Genomic DNA, 14,406 nt, shown 5'->3' on the forward strand with positions numbered 1-14,406 from the left:
GAATTCACACCAGATTTGGTTTTAGTTATTTGGATAATATTTATGATATACTTCACTTCTCCATGCCCTTGTAATTTGGCAGATGGTGAAAAGATGGTCCAGGAAATCTGAGATGTTTGTAAACTCTGAAGTGATTGTAAACTTAATTATACATCCATCCAATCAAGGAATTAGCACAGAAACTTCTTGAGACACTGTCCCTTTTCTCATTAGAACAGAAGATGAAAAGTTTGCACATCTTGTTATTTCCTTCAGTCACCTGATCTTCAAGTGGTCATTTAAGGGCTTTGCAATTTAATAAGCCCAAGGATACCCCTAACTAAAGTCATCAAAAAAAGATGACTAGTTTTCATTTTTTAAACAAAATGAAAGGAAGTCATGCTTTACCACAGCATTATCACCAGTTCTGTGCTACCTCCAAATAGGAATTTAGGAGCGTAAGATTTATAGCGTCGGAAATTAACGATTTTCCTCGTCTTTACTTTGAATGGTGATAAAAAGCACAAAAACTAGTTTTCTGTGCCCGAATGAACACGGAAGTCTGTACAAAGTCTATATGACCACTCAATCACCATTTTTCTATTTGTGATCATTTCTTCAAGAGAAAACTTTCCTCAACAGGAATTTTAATATGCAGCTTCACCCCAAGTTGGGGGACAAGATAAAGCCACTTGGTGTGTTCTAGAGTTGTTGCTCTCAACTTACAAAGATAACATAATTCTTAACCTGAGTAATCTTCACAGCCCATCATCTACTGTGGATACATGCCAATATTAACTTGATTTGATGTCTATGTTGTCACTGAGGTTTGAGAAAATTTTTCTAATAGTGATAAAGCATTGAAAAAGTTATCTACCTCAGCTTAAGACATTATTGGTTCTTACCTTTCTTCGTTTGGACTGGAAGTCAGTAATATCCGGTTTATCTATGTCCGGAGGCTAAGGGAAAAAACAAAGCATAAATATTAGAGGGCAATTTTTTTTCCTGAGACAGAGGGTTCCCTGCAACAAAAATGTGGGGGTTCATGGTCAACTTATACAACACAGCGGCAAAAGAGATGCCATTCTTTTAGCATCCTGTTGAAAAAATAGCACAATAAATTAAACCGGCCACAACGTAAGGAAGAATAGTTTTATCTTTATCCTTTGACGGCACATTTACTAAGTTTTATAAACACATGAAGCAAAAACAGATTAAAAGAAGTGCTATTTACCAACAAAGGGCTTGACAGCTTCTCCACTGCCTCCAAGATGCACCGTGCAGCGGTACTTAAGGTAGCGCGGGGCCGCACAGTTTCTTGTCTAGCTTTCGCTCTCTTTTGTGCCTGAAAAATTAGCATTTTAAGTGTTACAATGGTCAATTCTCAGCTAAGGAGGCATGTATTTTATGTCCCAAGGCTACACTGATGATACAATCAATATATTCCGATGACAGAGAAAAATGCAGTCACTGGGAGTTCAAGCCATAAAGAAGAGAATACATTCGGAGTTTAATGAAGTTTACCTTGGGCCTCAGTGCATCTTGCACGTGCTTGTTGCACGAGCAGTAAAAGAACTCCGTACTTGTAAAAGGTCAAGACGGATGATGCTAGGACTGCTAAGGCCTCCGAAGCAGTAATCAGGGAAACAGAACTCAAGAAAAGGCTTGTGGTGGTACAGAAAGCATTTTCAGTAACAACACAGACCTCAGAGTTTCACGATGGTCTAAGTGTACCATCTCAAAATCGGTGTATACAATCATAACCAGGAACTAGTTTTACTTCTCTCTTGCTTCCTCCCTTCCCCCAAGATTAAAGTTGGCTGCAAATCTTTGTCTTAAAAGATAAAGATCTGATTTAAACTGTAACAGATCTAAACATTACACTGAAAAAGTAAACTGTGTATTTGCACCACCCAACTTCAAATATCAGTCAAAAACTTCCTTTGGTGTGACTTTTTTTCTTCCCAGGTTAAATCCCTCATATAACCACACTGTGCTTATCACACGATGTGAAGACAGGAAGCAGACCACGCAGCATGTAAAAACACAAGTGAGACTCACAGAACCACAGAATGGTTAAGGTTGGAAGTGACCTCTAGAGATCGCCTGGTCTACCCCCCCGCTCAAGCAGGGCCACCCCGAGCAGGTTGCCCAGGACCATGTCAAGTCAGCTCTTGAAGACCTCCAAAGAGGGAGACTCCACAGCCTCTCCGGGCAACCCGTGCCAGGGCTCCATCACCCGCACAGTGCAAAAGCGTTTCCTGATGCTCAGAGCCTCACGTTTCAGTTTGTGCCTGTTGCCTCTTGACCTGGCACTGGGCACTGCTGAAAACACAATGGCTCTCTATGCTCTTTGCACCATCCATTCAGGTATTTTTTTACACCAATAAGATCCCCCCTGAACCTCCTCTCCTCCATGCTAAACGGGCCCAGCAGTCCCTGCCTCTCCTCAGAGGAGAGGTGCTCCCAGTCCCTTGATCATCTTGGTGGCCCTTCGCTGGACTCTCTAGTACCTTGCTGTCATTCACAGCAAGCAGCAAGAAGCTTGCAAGCTACTCTCTCCTTTAAAAGCCTAGTATTTTGGTTCCTCTTTTTACCATAATGCAGTAATATTGTAAAAAACAAAAATAGCCGACCAAAGAGGGTTCCCAGCTTTGCACCACAAGGTTTCAAGGTTTCCCGTAAGTGAGGTACTTGTACTGCCCTTTTTCCGTTGCACAAATGGACTGTCAGAACAGAGCCAGCAAACCCGCGTTTTCATTTTCTTAAAATTCCTTTTGATTTATCGATAAAAGTCACTTTCATTTAAATACATTCCTACCAAACCTGATTTGACTTTCCGTTTCGATTCAGCTCTAGCTAATCAGAGTTGTCAGCAGTTTTTATTTGGTATTTCCAAGAACTCTTGGGGGCAAATAACTCTCTTCAAGAACTATATGAATCCTTCAAAACAGAAAGCATGTCACTGCTTATCTTGAGACTGCATTTAGTCCTGCATGCCTCTGTGTACCAGAAGAACAAAGGATCAGCCAAGTTGATTTTACATATTTTCAAAGACTGCAGGCTTATACAACATATCCATAGCATGAATGTAGGCATGCTTGGAAAAGAAGATCCACAGATAAATATTAGCCAGGTTTGACTACTGTAGCTTTTGCTACCATAAACACAAGTTTTCAAAGTTAGGCTGTCATTGGTTTTTTTGCATCATGTTATTTTAACGTAATGTAGTCAGAGGCAGACAATGGCACTTAAATGGAATTTTTTGAAAGACCTAACAATAGAGGAAACCCCAACTACCAACAACTTGCCCAAACTGTCATTCTTGTTCTTTCTGACAAGTATTACCTGTGGTAAAAACTGTTATAAAAGAATTTAAACAGAAATCAATCTCGTCTATTTGTGTAGACCAAGAGGGCAGAAGAGCAACTGTTACCACATATTCAGCTCCCTGCTCAAAGCTCCTTTGGCAGTGCTGCTTTTTTTATTTCCATCACTATTTCCCACTACACTACTTTTCTCATACCCGATAAGGTTCCGTCTTTGGCTGCCTAGATCTTGCAGCTGCACCACCATAGGCCGTCTTTCCGGGGTAAAATGGAGAAAACCCAAGCTGCTTTTCCTTAAAAACAGACATGCTTCCACATGCCTACGGAAACACAGTACGATAAGTGGATAGAAAAACAGGTACACATTCAAACTGATTAAAAGAAATACTGTGCAGTACTTACAGGACACAGTCCTCCAAAAGCAGATAAACTGAATGCAGGTTTCTTAGAGCTAGCTGCAGAATGCTGCGAGAGGGAATGAGTTCTTTCAGCTTCTGTGGGCCAGAGCAGTGACGATGAAGTATTTTTTAAAACTGCAACATCTGCCAAAATGACGTATGCTAGATGTAAATGCCTCTCGTACGTACAGAACTTTAACAATAAAGATCACACTAATTCAAGTTCTTCAATACAGAAAAATAAGCATGACTTCAGCTTCTTTAAATAGATCAACTTCACGTACAGACTGAAAACCAAGTATCACCTACAAACTTGAAAACTGTTCACAGAGCTGCAAGTAGTTTTCAGCAATCTTACCAAGTTAATATTGTGCTTCCAATGCAGATTTTTTTTCCTTCATGCTAAGATAAAAGAGGACCGCATAAACATCAGTGCATTTGTACAAACAAAGTTTTTTTCTATGTTGGTAGAAGGCTGGAGGCCAGCACAGATCATAATCGCACAGGTTTTAAACCTGGAAGATTCCCCAAAGGCTGCTCTAAGAGTTAACGATCTTCTGCCCATGTATGTTTTACGAAGACACACCAGAAAGTTCTAGTGCACTCAGGTTATATTGCTAAAGCCCAGCAACTCTACTCTCAGCTGTACAAAATTTCTCTGGAAAACCTGCTGAGCACACGTCAGTCCCTGTCTCTATGGGGGACTAGAAAAAGCTGCAAACCTGCTGTTCGCCCTTTCAGCGAGAAGACCTAGGTACCAACCTACATCGACACGATGCTTATTTTTTATTTTAAAATGGTGTGCTTTCCTCAATGAATTTGGCAAAAGACATGAAAGTATTGACAGCTGAAGCCTTCTACCAAGAAAGGTCTGAGTCACTCTTCCTTCTAGACAATCAGCCTAGTTGTCAAGCTACGGCAAGTCAGCCTGATTTCCTACCGTCCCAGTTCAAAATTTACATATAACCTAGCTGAATGTGTATATTTCAGCACTGACTCTTTCTAACATCAGGGTATCATAAACGTATTCCAAAGCACGCTTCTATTAAAAAGGTGATAGGATTATATACTTCTAAAACACTAAAAATTCAATTTAATTCTCGCATCCAAAGTTGACATTCACCTATTTTATTTACTAAGGTGATGTGGAATATTAAAGAACGCAAGGTACTTCACATTAAAAAAAAAGTCAATTAAACAGAGAACACAAAAATCACCTTCAGCAGATGCTCTAGAGGAGGAATCACTGGTTGTTGAGATGTTATCATCGTCTTTTTCAGAGGTAGAATCTTCTATTTCTTTTATGAAGGAGAGCCTAGGACTGCCAATGCCAAATATAGAAGATGTCGAGGGCTGACAAGGTGGGACAGGAGAATCCAGCATGGTATAATTCAGGTGGCTCAAACGAAGAGAGGGCCTTGTTAACGCAACTGGGAAGTTCAGTGCTGATCTACTTGTGGATGGTTCTAGACAAGAACAGGGAGATAATTAGCTTTGCTATAGACAAGCTCACAGAAGCCAAAACCTGTTTCCTATCGACAGCCATGCTATTGCCAAGTTCTAAGCGCAAAAAGAGAGAAGCCAAATTTAACTTCTTCCTCACCCAGATACGGTTGCATCTGTCTGGCTACAACAACAACACTGCTTGCGATACACAGTATTAATGTTGCATCCAGAAGTAGTTAACTATGAGGTTTTACAACACCACATTCTGACCCCGTGCTCAAATGCTCTAACGCTGACTTGGCCGTTCACTAAATCAAACATATATACTCCTTCTCCCATGTACAGCTTGCAATAAGCTTTACAAAATTTGAGATTACACGGTAAGTTACAGATAACACTGCAGCTTCCATAATATTGGAACAAAGGTTATATTAATCTGAATACACAACATGAAAATGAACGTTTGCAGTACTTTTTTCCCAAGTTCTTCCATATCAGCTCACGTTAGAGGCAAAACATCATCTCCTACCCATTAACTATTGGGATTTTGACCCAAGGGACAAGGATGTTGACCCAAGTAACCAGATGAGCATTTTTCCCTCTTGAAGCAAAGGGTCTGCAAACAATGCCAGTGGCCTGGAATAGGTGGCCTTGAAGTCTATCTTGCTAAATGAATGGAACTATGCATGGGTATTTTGCCTGATGAAAGCCTACTGTCTCTCCCAGGAATCTGGGCAATTCAAATGACTTTGAGCCACTATCCTCTTGATACTTGAACTGAAGCTTAAACTAGTTACTTCAATCTTCATAACCACTGCAGTACCACTAATTAGCTCTCCAAACCATGAGCAGATTTTTAGGACAGCACCGTTTGAGATACAGAAAGTTATTGAGGCGGAAGGCCACCCAATATAGGCTCCAGCACAATGATACCTCAGAAATGAAGAGACACATTGGTTTCAAAATGTAGTAATAATTAAAAAAAAATATCTTATTCTTAAGCATAGTAAGTAACACCCACGGACAGCAACATAAGCTGCATAAGGTTCGAGGGTGTCCGCCTGCTCCTGAGCTCCTGGAGTTAGCAAGCTTGCAGTGCAGCTGTTCTTACTGAAAGCTCCTTTCACGCAGTTACATAGGAAAGCCAACATGTGTTCCTCAGTCATGAAGACCTTCTCTGTTCTTTTCTCCAAACTCATTCCCAAGCTACAGCTACACACAAAGCCATCAATCTCCTTGTTCACAATTAGATGAGATTGGAGGCAAAGATATTTCCTCCTTATTTTTTGATTCTGCCAACAACAGAAGCAACTGACTTTCCACATTATCTATGGTTACCTACGCACGCTCAGACAAAACTTCTTTACTTATTTAAAGCTGACTTCCCCAAAACAGCTAATTTAAGAGAAACTCAAATAAGAATAGATGCAAATTTATACAACAGGACTACAGGAACAGTGAGAGGCACTGGATATAAGACAAATTAATCTTTCATGAGGTAAAGGAGTTGCAAACCTCGTTGCCAACGGTCCAAATACCTTCTCAAAGACACCCCCTCCCCCCGTGTAGACCTTAAAGTTATTGAATATTTTAAGGATAATAATCTCATAAACCACATCCGTGCACAAGTTCCCCAGTTCACCATCAAGTTAACAAGGAACTTTACTAAATTGATCAAAGCCCAAAACAAAACAAAACAAAACAAACAAAGTCGGGACACGAGACGGAATTTTCCTCTGCCATTCTAGCATCTAGTCTTTTGTTTCGAAGACTGCAAAACAAATTAATTTTTTTAATTGCCTTAGGCAATTAGACAGATTTTCATTCCATATCTTTTAAAAGATGGAAAATGCAACCCAGCACACTTGCAAATGACTTATTTTCAGCATTTAGCACCTGGCTAATAGAGTACCTAAAGTTAACTGATGCCTTCCAAGAGCATAAGATGTATGCTTCGTAACTGTGTATACAGTTTAAAGCTAAGACGGTTTCACAAACAGTTGTTTTGACTTTTTTGTTTGTTTTTCATTCTGTCAAAACCCTCATTCCAATTTCCTTTTGAAATTCAGATTCAAAACTAGAAATCTGTGAATAAATACAGATGGCCAGAATTCCAACTGATTTTTCACATACCTCGTCTACTAATTCTTGCTGGCTCAGGCGTGAATCTCTCATCGATTATGGTATCTTCATCTGCATAATCGTGGTGATAGTTTACCGGAGTCTCCTCCTGGTTTGCAGATTCATTTCTGTCTACACACTCCTCCTCACGCTTATTGAAATACTTCTGCAGCCACGCCGGTACAATATTTTTCACCGTTTCTGTCATTCTGCTAATTATTCCCTGCTTGAAAGAAAAAACAGTTGTTTAATTACAGAAACACAGTCAACAGCATATGCTGGGATACCACCTTCCACGGACCTTGAAGACAGATATTATACAGCAAATATTCAGAAGACGACAACGAGGTTGATCCCTGGCATAGGATCGCTACACTTCTGGTAAACCTAAAATTCACCTAAGATTGATTTACAACTACCTATCACTTTCTGCACTTCCAAGTGACCTTGGCAAGGTTCAAAGTTTTGAAACCTCTGCCAAAATTCACCAGCAGGTCGTCAATCTGCAAGGCTATCAGGAAACTCTACGCCTGAACAGCTCCTGACCTACAGACTTGTTCCAGGACTCTTCGCACCCTCACGTGAAAACCAACTAAACCAGAAGTTCAGCAATTATCTACTGCGACAGTCAGGACCATACTACCCATTAAAATCAGTGAACCTAAATATTTTCAATTTTAGTAATGCTGAATTGCAGTGACTATACGCACAAAAAACAGTTCTGCTCTCAACAGTCAGGCTAACCCAGAAGATGTCCTGGAAGAAACACAGCTATAGCTATAGCACCAGCACCTCCTCTTGCAAGAGCCTTCTAAAGCTGTTGCTGTATTTTGTAGAAGACTGACTCTGCGGCATACATCGGGTACGATCGGAGAATTCCCACCTGAACGAAAGCCCCAGGAACTACGGTTAAATAAAAGATACATTAATATAAATGAATATAATTAATAATAAAAATTAATAATAAAAATTAATATCCAGAAAGCTGACAATCATGAGCTAGGCATCCTGCTAATCATCCCTCCTGCAGGCAGGGGGAAAAAAAAAAAGTAAATTAGATCCAGGACTAGTTCCCAGGAACTTTGAAGCTGCTAACTATACTGTTGACAGTGCCCAGGCACCTTCAGAGCTTAATGGTAAGAGACAGAGGGTTTGGTGGGCTGTAATTATGATCACAAGCACACAAAACACATCTATTTAAGTATTTCTAAGAATCGACTTATCGACTAAAGTTGTAGGGGGAAGGATGAGAAAAACAGCGGGGTAGGGATCAGAACCAGAGGTATAACCTCACAAAATCGCATCGGTCGCTTTCGTGCCTCCCCAACTGCATCACTGAGAGACAATTAACATTAAGCCACAGAACCTTCTGCAGAGTGGACATGATATTGAAAATAAACTGGAATTAATTGACAAATGCTCTAAGCAAGCTATCTGCTCAAAGCTCGTCCTTTTACGTTATGAACATTTGCACGATTCGTCTGGTTACAAAGCTAACTGCTATAATAAATGCACACGTAACATCTATCAGTTTGTCTATTTATCAAATCATTAAAATTCTTCCCCGATAAGTTACTGTTAATTTGATCTGCGCTGGATGTGCAGCAGCCATTCTCTGTGCAGAATCCCCCAGATATCCCCACGCACGTGTTTGCTCTGGCACACTCTTTAAATAAACCTACTGGAAAACACGCAGAGATAACAGACAATGGAAAAGTTAGAAAACCATCTCCACTGATTATTTTTAATCCACGTGTAAGGTTTATCAGTTAGCTACACGGTGTCGGCACACGCAAGCTATGGCACTTTCAACATTAATGCACTGTTCAAGCCAGAGGTTTCAACGGTTGCTCTGTAAGCGTGGGGAATGTTTGCATTGCCCTTCCAGGCCAGCTTTAGATGGACAAGATTGATTGTCAATATATGGTATAAGGGACTTGGCATTTCTGCAAGTGATAAAAACCTAATTGAGCAGCTATCCATGCGTAGCGCTCCCTTGGTTTTGCATATGATAATCAATCCCCTCAGCTACGTTGCTCATTTAATAGCGGAGAGGTTTTGGCTGAACAAACGTGTGCAGAGGGCATCTCCAGAGCATCTCTCTGGGCGTCCTGACATTTCTTAGCAAAGAGCTGCTGGGAGGGATCTCGGCGCGTCCCCCCTCCAGCACGGGGATTTTCACAGCCCGAATTGACGGACCGCTTTCACCATCAACCTGCTGTACCCTACAGCACAAACGAGAAGCAAAGCCTGGCAGGTAACGTTCAGAGAATTGATGATGGGCTGAGGAGGGGTGCAGGGAGCGGGGAAAGCCCTGGGGGTGGCACTGGGGGTCCTGAGGGCAGCGGGCTGGGGGTGAAGGGGAGGGGGAGGAGGGGGGTAATGGGCTGGGTAGAGGGGTAAGGGGGTAAGTAAGGGGCTGAGGGGATAACTGAGGGGGTTAGTAAGGGGCTGAGGGGGTAACTGAGGGGGTAACTAAACGGTTGAGGGGGTAACTAAGGGGGTAACTAAGCCGTTGAGGGGGTAACTAAGGGGGTAACTAAGCGGTCGAGAGGGTAACTAAGGGGGTAAGGAGGTGGGTAGGGGGTAACTAAGGGGATAAAGGGGCGGGTAAGGTAAGGGGGTAAGTAAGGGGGTAACTGGTGGGCTGAGGGGGAAGGGCCCGCTGTGGGGGGGCCGCTCCTCACCCGCTTGCTCCTGGCACAGGGGGGCTTCGCGGCGCCCAAACGGTGGCGCCGCCTCTTCACCTTGCCGCCGGCCGCTCCTCCTCCTCCTCCTCCTCCTCCTCCTCCTCCTCCTGCTCCTCCTCCTCCTGATCGGGCTCCTGGGCTGCCGCCCGGCGCCCCGCCGCCACCGGCCCTGCCACCGCCGGCCATGCCGCTGCCGGTCGCGCCGCTACCGGTCGCGCCGCCCGAGGCCATACCGCCCCCCCCCCGCGTTCGGTGCCGTCACGGGGCCCCCCCGCCCCCCGCCGCCACGCGCCGCGGGGCCTGCCCTGCCCCTCGTGGGAATAAAAATGTTGTTTTTGCAGAGTTACGTTGTTTAAAGGTAAGGAATGGGGTATTGAGGTGTGCTTGCAGCGATAAGAACGCTTAGCAGGCGACCTTGTAAAACGCAGACAACCAGACTCCGTAGAACAATTCGGGGAAAATCACGGTGTTGAGTCAAGTCAGGTAAGTGAAGAAACATCACCGCTTCAACCAGTAAAAAAGTCAAAAGAAATTCGAAATTTAACAGGCCGGCAACGGAAGGCCATGCATTGTCTGGGAAGCATCAGACAGATTGTGAGCCTGGATCACCCCCTGAGTGGGGAAACAGGGGAGGGTCCCGTCATCAAAAAGTATATAAACTGGGTTTTGGAACCAGCAGGGGCGCTCCTGCTCGTGGGACGCCCGCCACTGCGATCGCGAATAAATTCCTGCTTCGCTGAGCTCCTCGCCTGAGCCCAAGTTCTTGGCTACGGAGTGTTTCTCACAATTTGGGGCTCGTCCGGGAGCCAGTCGCCTACTGGGGAGCCCCACCGCCGCAGCAGCAGGAAGGCATGCCCCGCTGATTTCAGCGGTCCTGTGCATCGACGGCGGCGGTTCTGCGGAGAGCTGACAGAGGGCCCGAGACTGATGAAAGAGGCAGGATCCGTGAAGGAGTGGGGAAGGGAAGAAGGCAGGCACTCCGGGTTTGAGAATCGATCCGGTAACTCTGTGCACAGACCAAGGTAAGAAATAGGAAGTATTGCCTTGGGGGTCGGGTGAGACTCTGTGTGCCGTGTGATTGAGACGTACTTTTGTACGGAGCGAGTGTGGAGTCCTGATCCGCGGTTCCGCAGCTCCGCGAGGGGCGCGGCCGGAGACGGACGAAGCGTGAGATGAGGGAGAGAAAGGAAGAGTCTCGGGAAATGCGGTGTATGGTAAGCCCTTGCACGGGGAAGTGCTTGGCAATACACCAGGGAAATTTGGTGTGCGGTAGTCCTCGCACGGACGGGACGCCCGCCACTGCGATCGCGAATAAATTCCTGCTTCGCTGAGCTCCTCGCCTGAGCCCAAGTTCTTGGCTACGGAGTGTTTCTCACACCCTCCCCCTCCCTCCCTCGCGCGCCCCCTCCCCTCACGGGAACGCGCGCCCCCCCCTCCCGCTGCCGCTCCCGTTCCTCGCCCCGCCCCGGTCCCGTCCCGGTCCCGCCGCCCTCCCGCTCCCGCCCTCAGGACCCGGCCGCCATAATGAACCCCGGCCCGGCCACCGTAAGCACGGGGCTAGGAGTCACCTCCAGAGCCTCCCCGCGCCGTGGCGCCGACCGCCGGTGTGCCGCAGCACCGCGCCGGGCGTGGGACGGCGCCCCGAGCCCACAGTGCTCGTCAGAAAAGCCCCGCACCGACAACCGATACCCCCGCACCGACAACCAACAGCCCCCACGCCGACAACCAACGCACAAGCGGTGTTTTAGGCCGGATTCGTGGCCCCGTTGGTCCGGGAAGCAGTCGTCACGCTAAATTCTACCTTACGGCAGGGGAACGATGGGCATCGTGACAGATCGCCGCCCCAGAAAATAAACACAGAAATAAATAATAAAAACGATAACGGGACGTGAATCGTGCCCTTAATAACAGACATTGGGCAGTGAAATCACCGACTTCTGCAACAATCCGTGCTCAGGGAACTGACTAAAACCCCTCCTGCATTGGCCATGTAATAGCTAGGCAAACATCACATAATGCTTCCCTCCCTCACGTACACCAAACCTATTAAGGCAACCATAGTAGTGTGATAACGTGATTTTTCTCCTCCAGATCAGCGTCAAAGGCAGCTACGCTAGGTTTGCTCATAAGTTCAAACGCTGCTTTATTTATTTATTTGAATGCCATTTTTCTTATTTAGAAGGATTTCCATAGGGTGACAGGCCTTTAATGACACTCACGACTCAGAAACATTTGCCGATGCAGTCAAACGGTGTCTATTAACGCGAGGCACTGAAGTTAATTGGTATTAAAAATGAGCCAAAACGAAAGGCAAGTATCTGCGTGTCCAGCAGAATGACAGCGATCATCACCATTTGATCAACCTTCCCTGTGAGTTCTATCTGCAAGTTACTTTGAGGTAGCGCTAGAAAGAAGCGGTTGGTCCAGAGCATCCCTGCAAAAAGAAACGTCCACGGCTTAAGTACCGTTTACTCTTTTGGTATCCTTTTAAGTACTTTTTACCCGTTTCGGACTCCTGCCTTTTCCCGGCTCACTGATGACAGCATTAGTAGCCCCTCAAGCTACTGTCCTACAGCCTTTCCCATCAGTGAAGAGATAGGAAAAACCCCACTACTTCTTGAAAAAAAAACCAGCAGGTTTTTGAATAAAAGCACTCTCTATTGCAGCTAGGTACAACGAAAAGAGTTTATGAAATCATTACGGGACATTCTTGTAGAAAACTTCCTCAAGCTTGGAAGAAAAAAAAACATTTCAGCTAAGTAAAACAGAAAATAACTGGAAGAAGTGAAGTATGGCGGTGTTGGAAAAGTTGCTTCAAAGACTTGTTTAATTAAAAAGAAGGAAGAAAGCAAGTCCCTACTGCAATCCCATCTTTGTCAAACTGATGGCGGGCACCAGTACGATGTGTTCAGCTAACACAGGCTGGAAGTTGTAACTGCAGCTGTGAAGTTTACCCAGTAAAAAGACTCCGCAAAGCATTCTAGCAGTTCCGATGCAATCACTGCTTCCTGAATTTGTGACTCATGGTTAACACGAAAGTACAGGAAGAAGTCTGGCATTCACTGCGCTCTTACGGTAAAGAATCTGCACTGCGCACACCATCCCAAGCCAGGTATGCGCTCCTAACAGGAAAGGACGATAGGCTGATAAGTCTCAGCAGTGGGAAAAAGACATCAGAGAACTACTTTATAACAGCAGCACGCGGGCTGCAACCAACGTTCTCTTCCTCTCATCATTTTCATTTCTGTGGACTCCAAGAGAATACACTCCCAACATTTTTCAGCTCTGGAGAACAAACAGCCCAACCAATCTCATTCACTGAACTATAAAACTGGTATTTTCGCTATCTAGTCCAGAAAAGGAGGCGCACGTCTCTAACGTACAGTGTAGAGACCTTGTTAATAGGCAAAGTCTGCATAAAATAGGTGGCCACAGCCTGATTTTCTGACGTTCAGGGCCTTGGGTCACACACCACCACAGTATCAGACTTAATGAAGTCACCAATCTGTGTGGGCCCCTCATTACACAGGTCACCTGTTATGGACCAACCTCTCAAAGGCCAAAAAACAGCACTGATACTGCCGGGCCAACACATATCTGTAGCATCCCATTTCTGGGTGACAACACAATGAATGTTTCCACAAAGTACTCGATGCAACCTAACTACTGTGTTTGGTGATGCAAAGCAAGCCGTGTCAAAGCAGCGTAGCACCCAGGCACATTCCTGGAAGATGTTTTGCTGCTCACGTTGAAGAAAATAGATAAAAAAATCCTGTGCAGTTTGCGCTTCTGAGCTCAAGTACCACAGCTATGCACTACAATTGAAGTGGCATCAAACCTTGTAAGGTTTTGAAGCTTCAGCACTGCCATCCAAATTCAAGGAGGCTGCATCTATTATCTTGAATTTGCCCCAGCTCAGTCCCCTGAAACAATTCCATAGACACGTACAAGCAACCCTTTTCCCACCCAGATTCTTTGCTTCATCTATTCCACCTCTACCTTGTGTCATATTCTTATTAATCTGCCCCTCAAAAGACTCCCTGGCTCACACAAAGAAGCAACCCAACAAATCCCTGTTCCCAGCCACGTTGCTTTCATGCTTTGGGAAGAGTTAACTGCAACAGCTCTAACTGTGATGCCACCTCACCCCCTCCACCTATGTGAGGTTCTTTGCCTTCTGTCCCCTCCTACGTGTACACCTGCACTAGAACCAGGAAGAATGTGCTTCCTACAATACTCCAAGAGCCTCTTCTGTTTCAGGATGTCATCATTTCAATTCAGGACTGAAAGTATTCCTAGCAAAAACCCAACAGCTAATAGCTAACAGAAGCAGTTGCTGGTGATCAGCTACAAGTAACCTGGAAGTACTGAGGAGTCACAAAAGAGGATTTGCATTACATTTAAGAACAGCATGCAGCTTAGGACCACTGCTTTCACTGACTA

The 14,406-nt window shown here is 44.9% G+C and overlaps 2 protein-coding genes across 4 annotated transcripts in view; one reads left to right on the forward strand and one right to left on the reverse strand.

Moving 5' to 3' along the window:
* Positions 1 to 7,574, reverse strand: part of LOC136789852 (nuclear pore complex protein Nup153-like) — a 39,785-nt gene extending 32,211 nt beyond the window's left edge. The window contains 6 exon segments of the mRNA XM_066990996.1: positions 885 to 938; positions 1,214 to 1,324; positions 3,506 to 3,628; positions 3,711 to 3,850; positions 4,924 to 5,172; positions 7,286 to 7,574. Coding sequence (XP_066847097.1) covers positions 885 to 938; positions 1,214 to 1,324; positions 3,506 to 3,628; positions 3,711 to 3,850; positions 4,924 to 5,172; positions 7,286 to 7,481 — 873 coding nt within the window. The 5' untranslated portion in view covers positions 7,482 to 7,574.
* Positions 1 to 14,406, forward strand: part of LOC136786324 (nuclear pore complex protein Nup153-like) — a 378,386-nt gene that overhangs the window by 178,187 nt on the left and 185,793 nt on the right. The window lies entirely within an intron of this gene.

Source organism: Anser cygnoides, chromosome 2 (genome assembly GCF_040182565.1).
Source record: "Anser cygnoides isolate HZ-2024a breed goose chromosome 2, Taihu_goose_T2T_genome, whole genome shotgun sequence".
In the NCBI taxonomy this organism is placed as follows: Eukaryota; Metazoa; Chordata; class Aves; order Anseriformes; family Anatidae; genus Anser; species Anser cygnoides.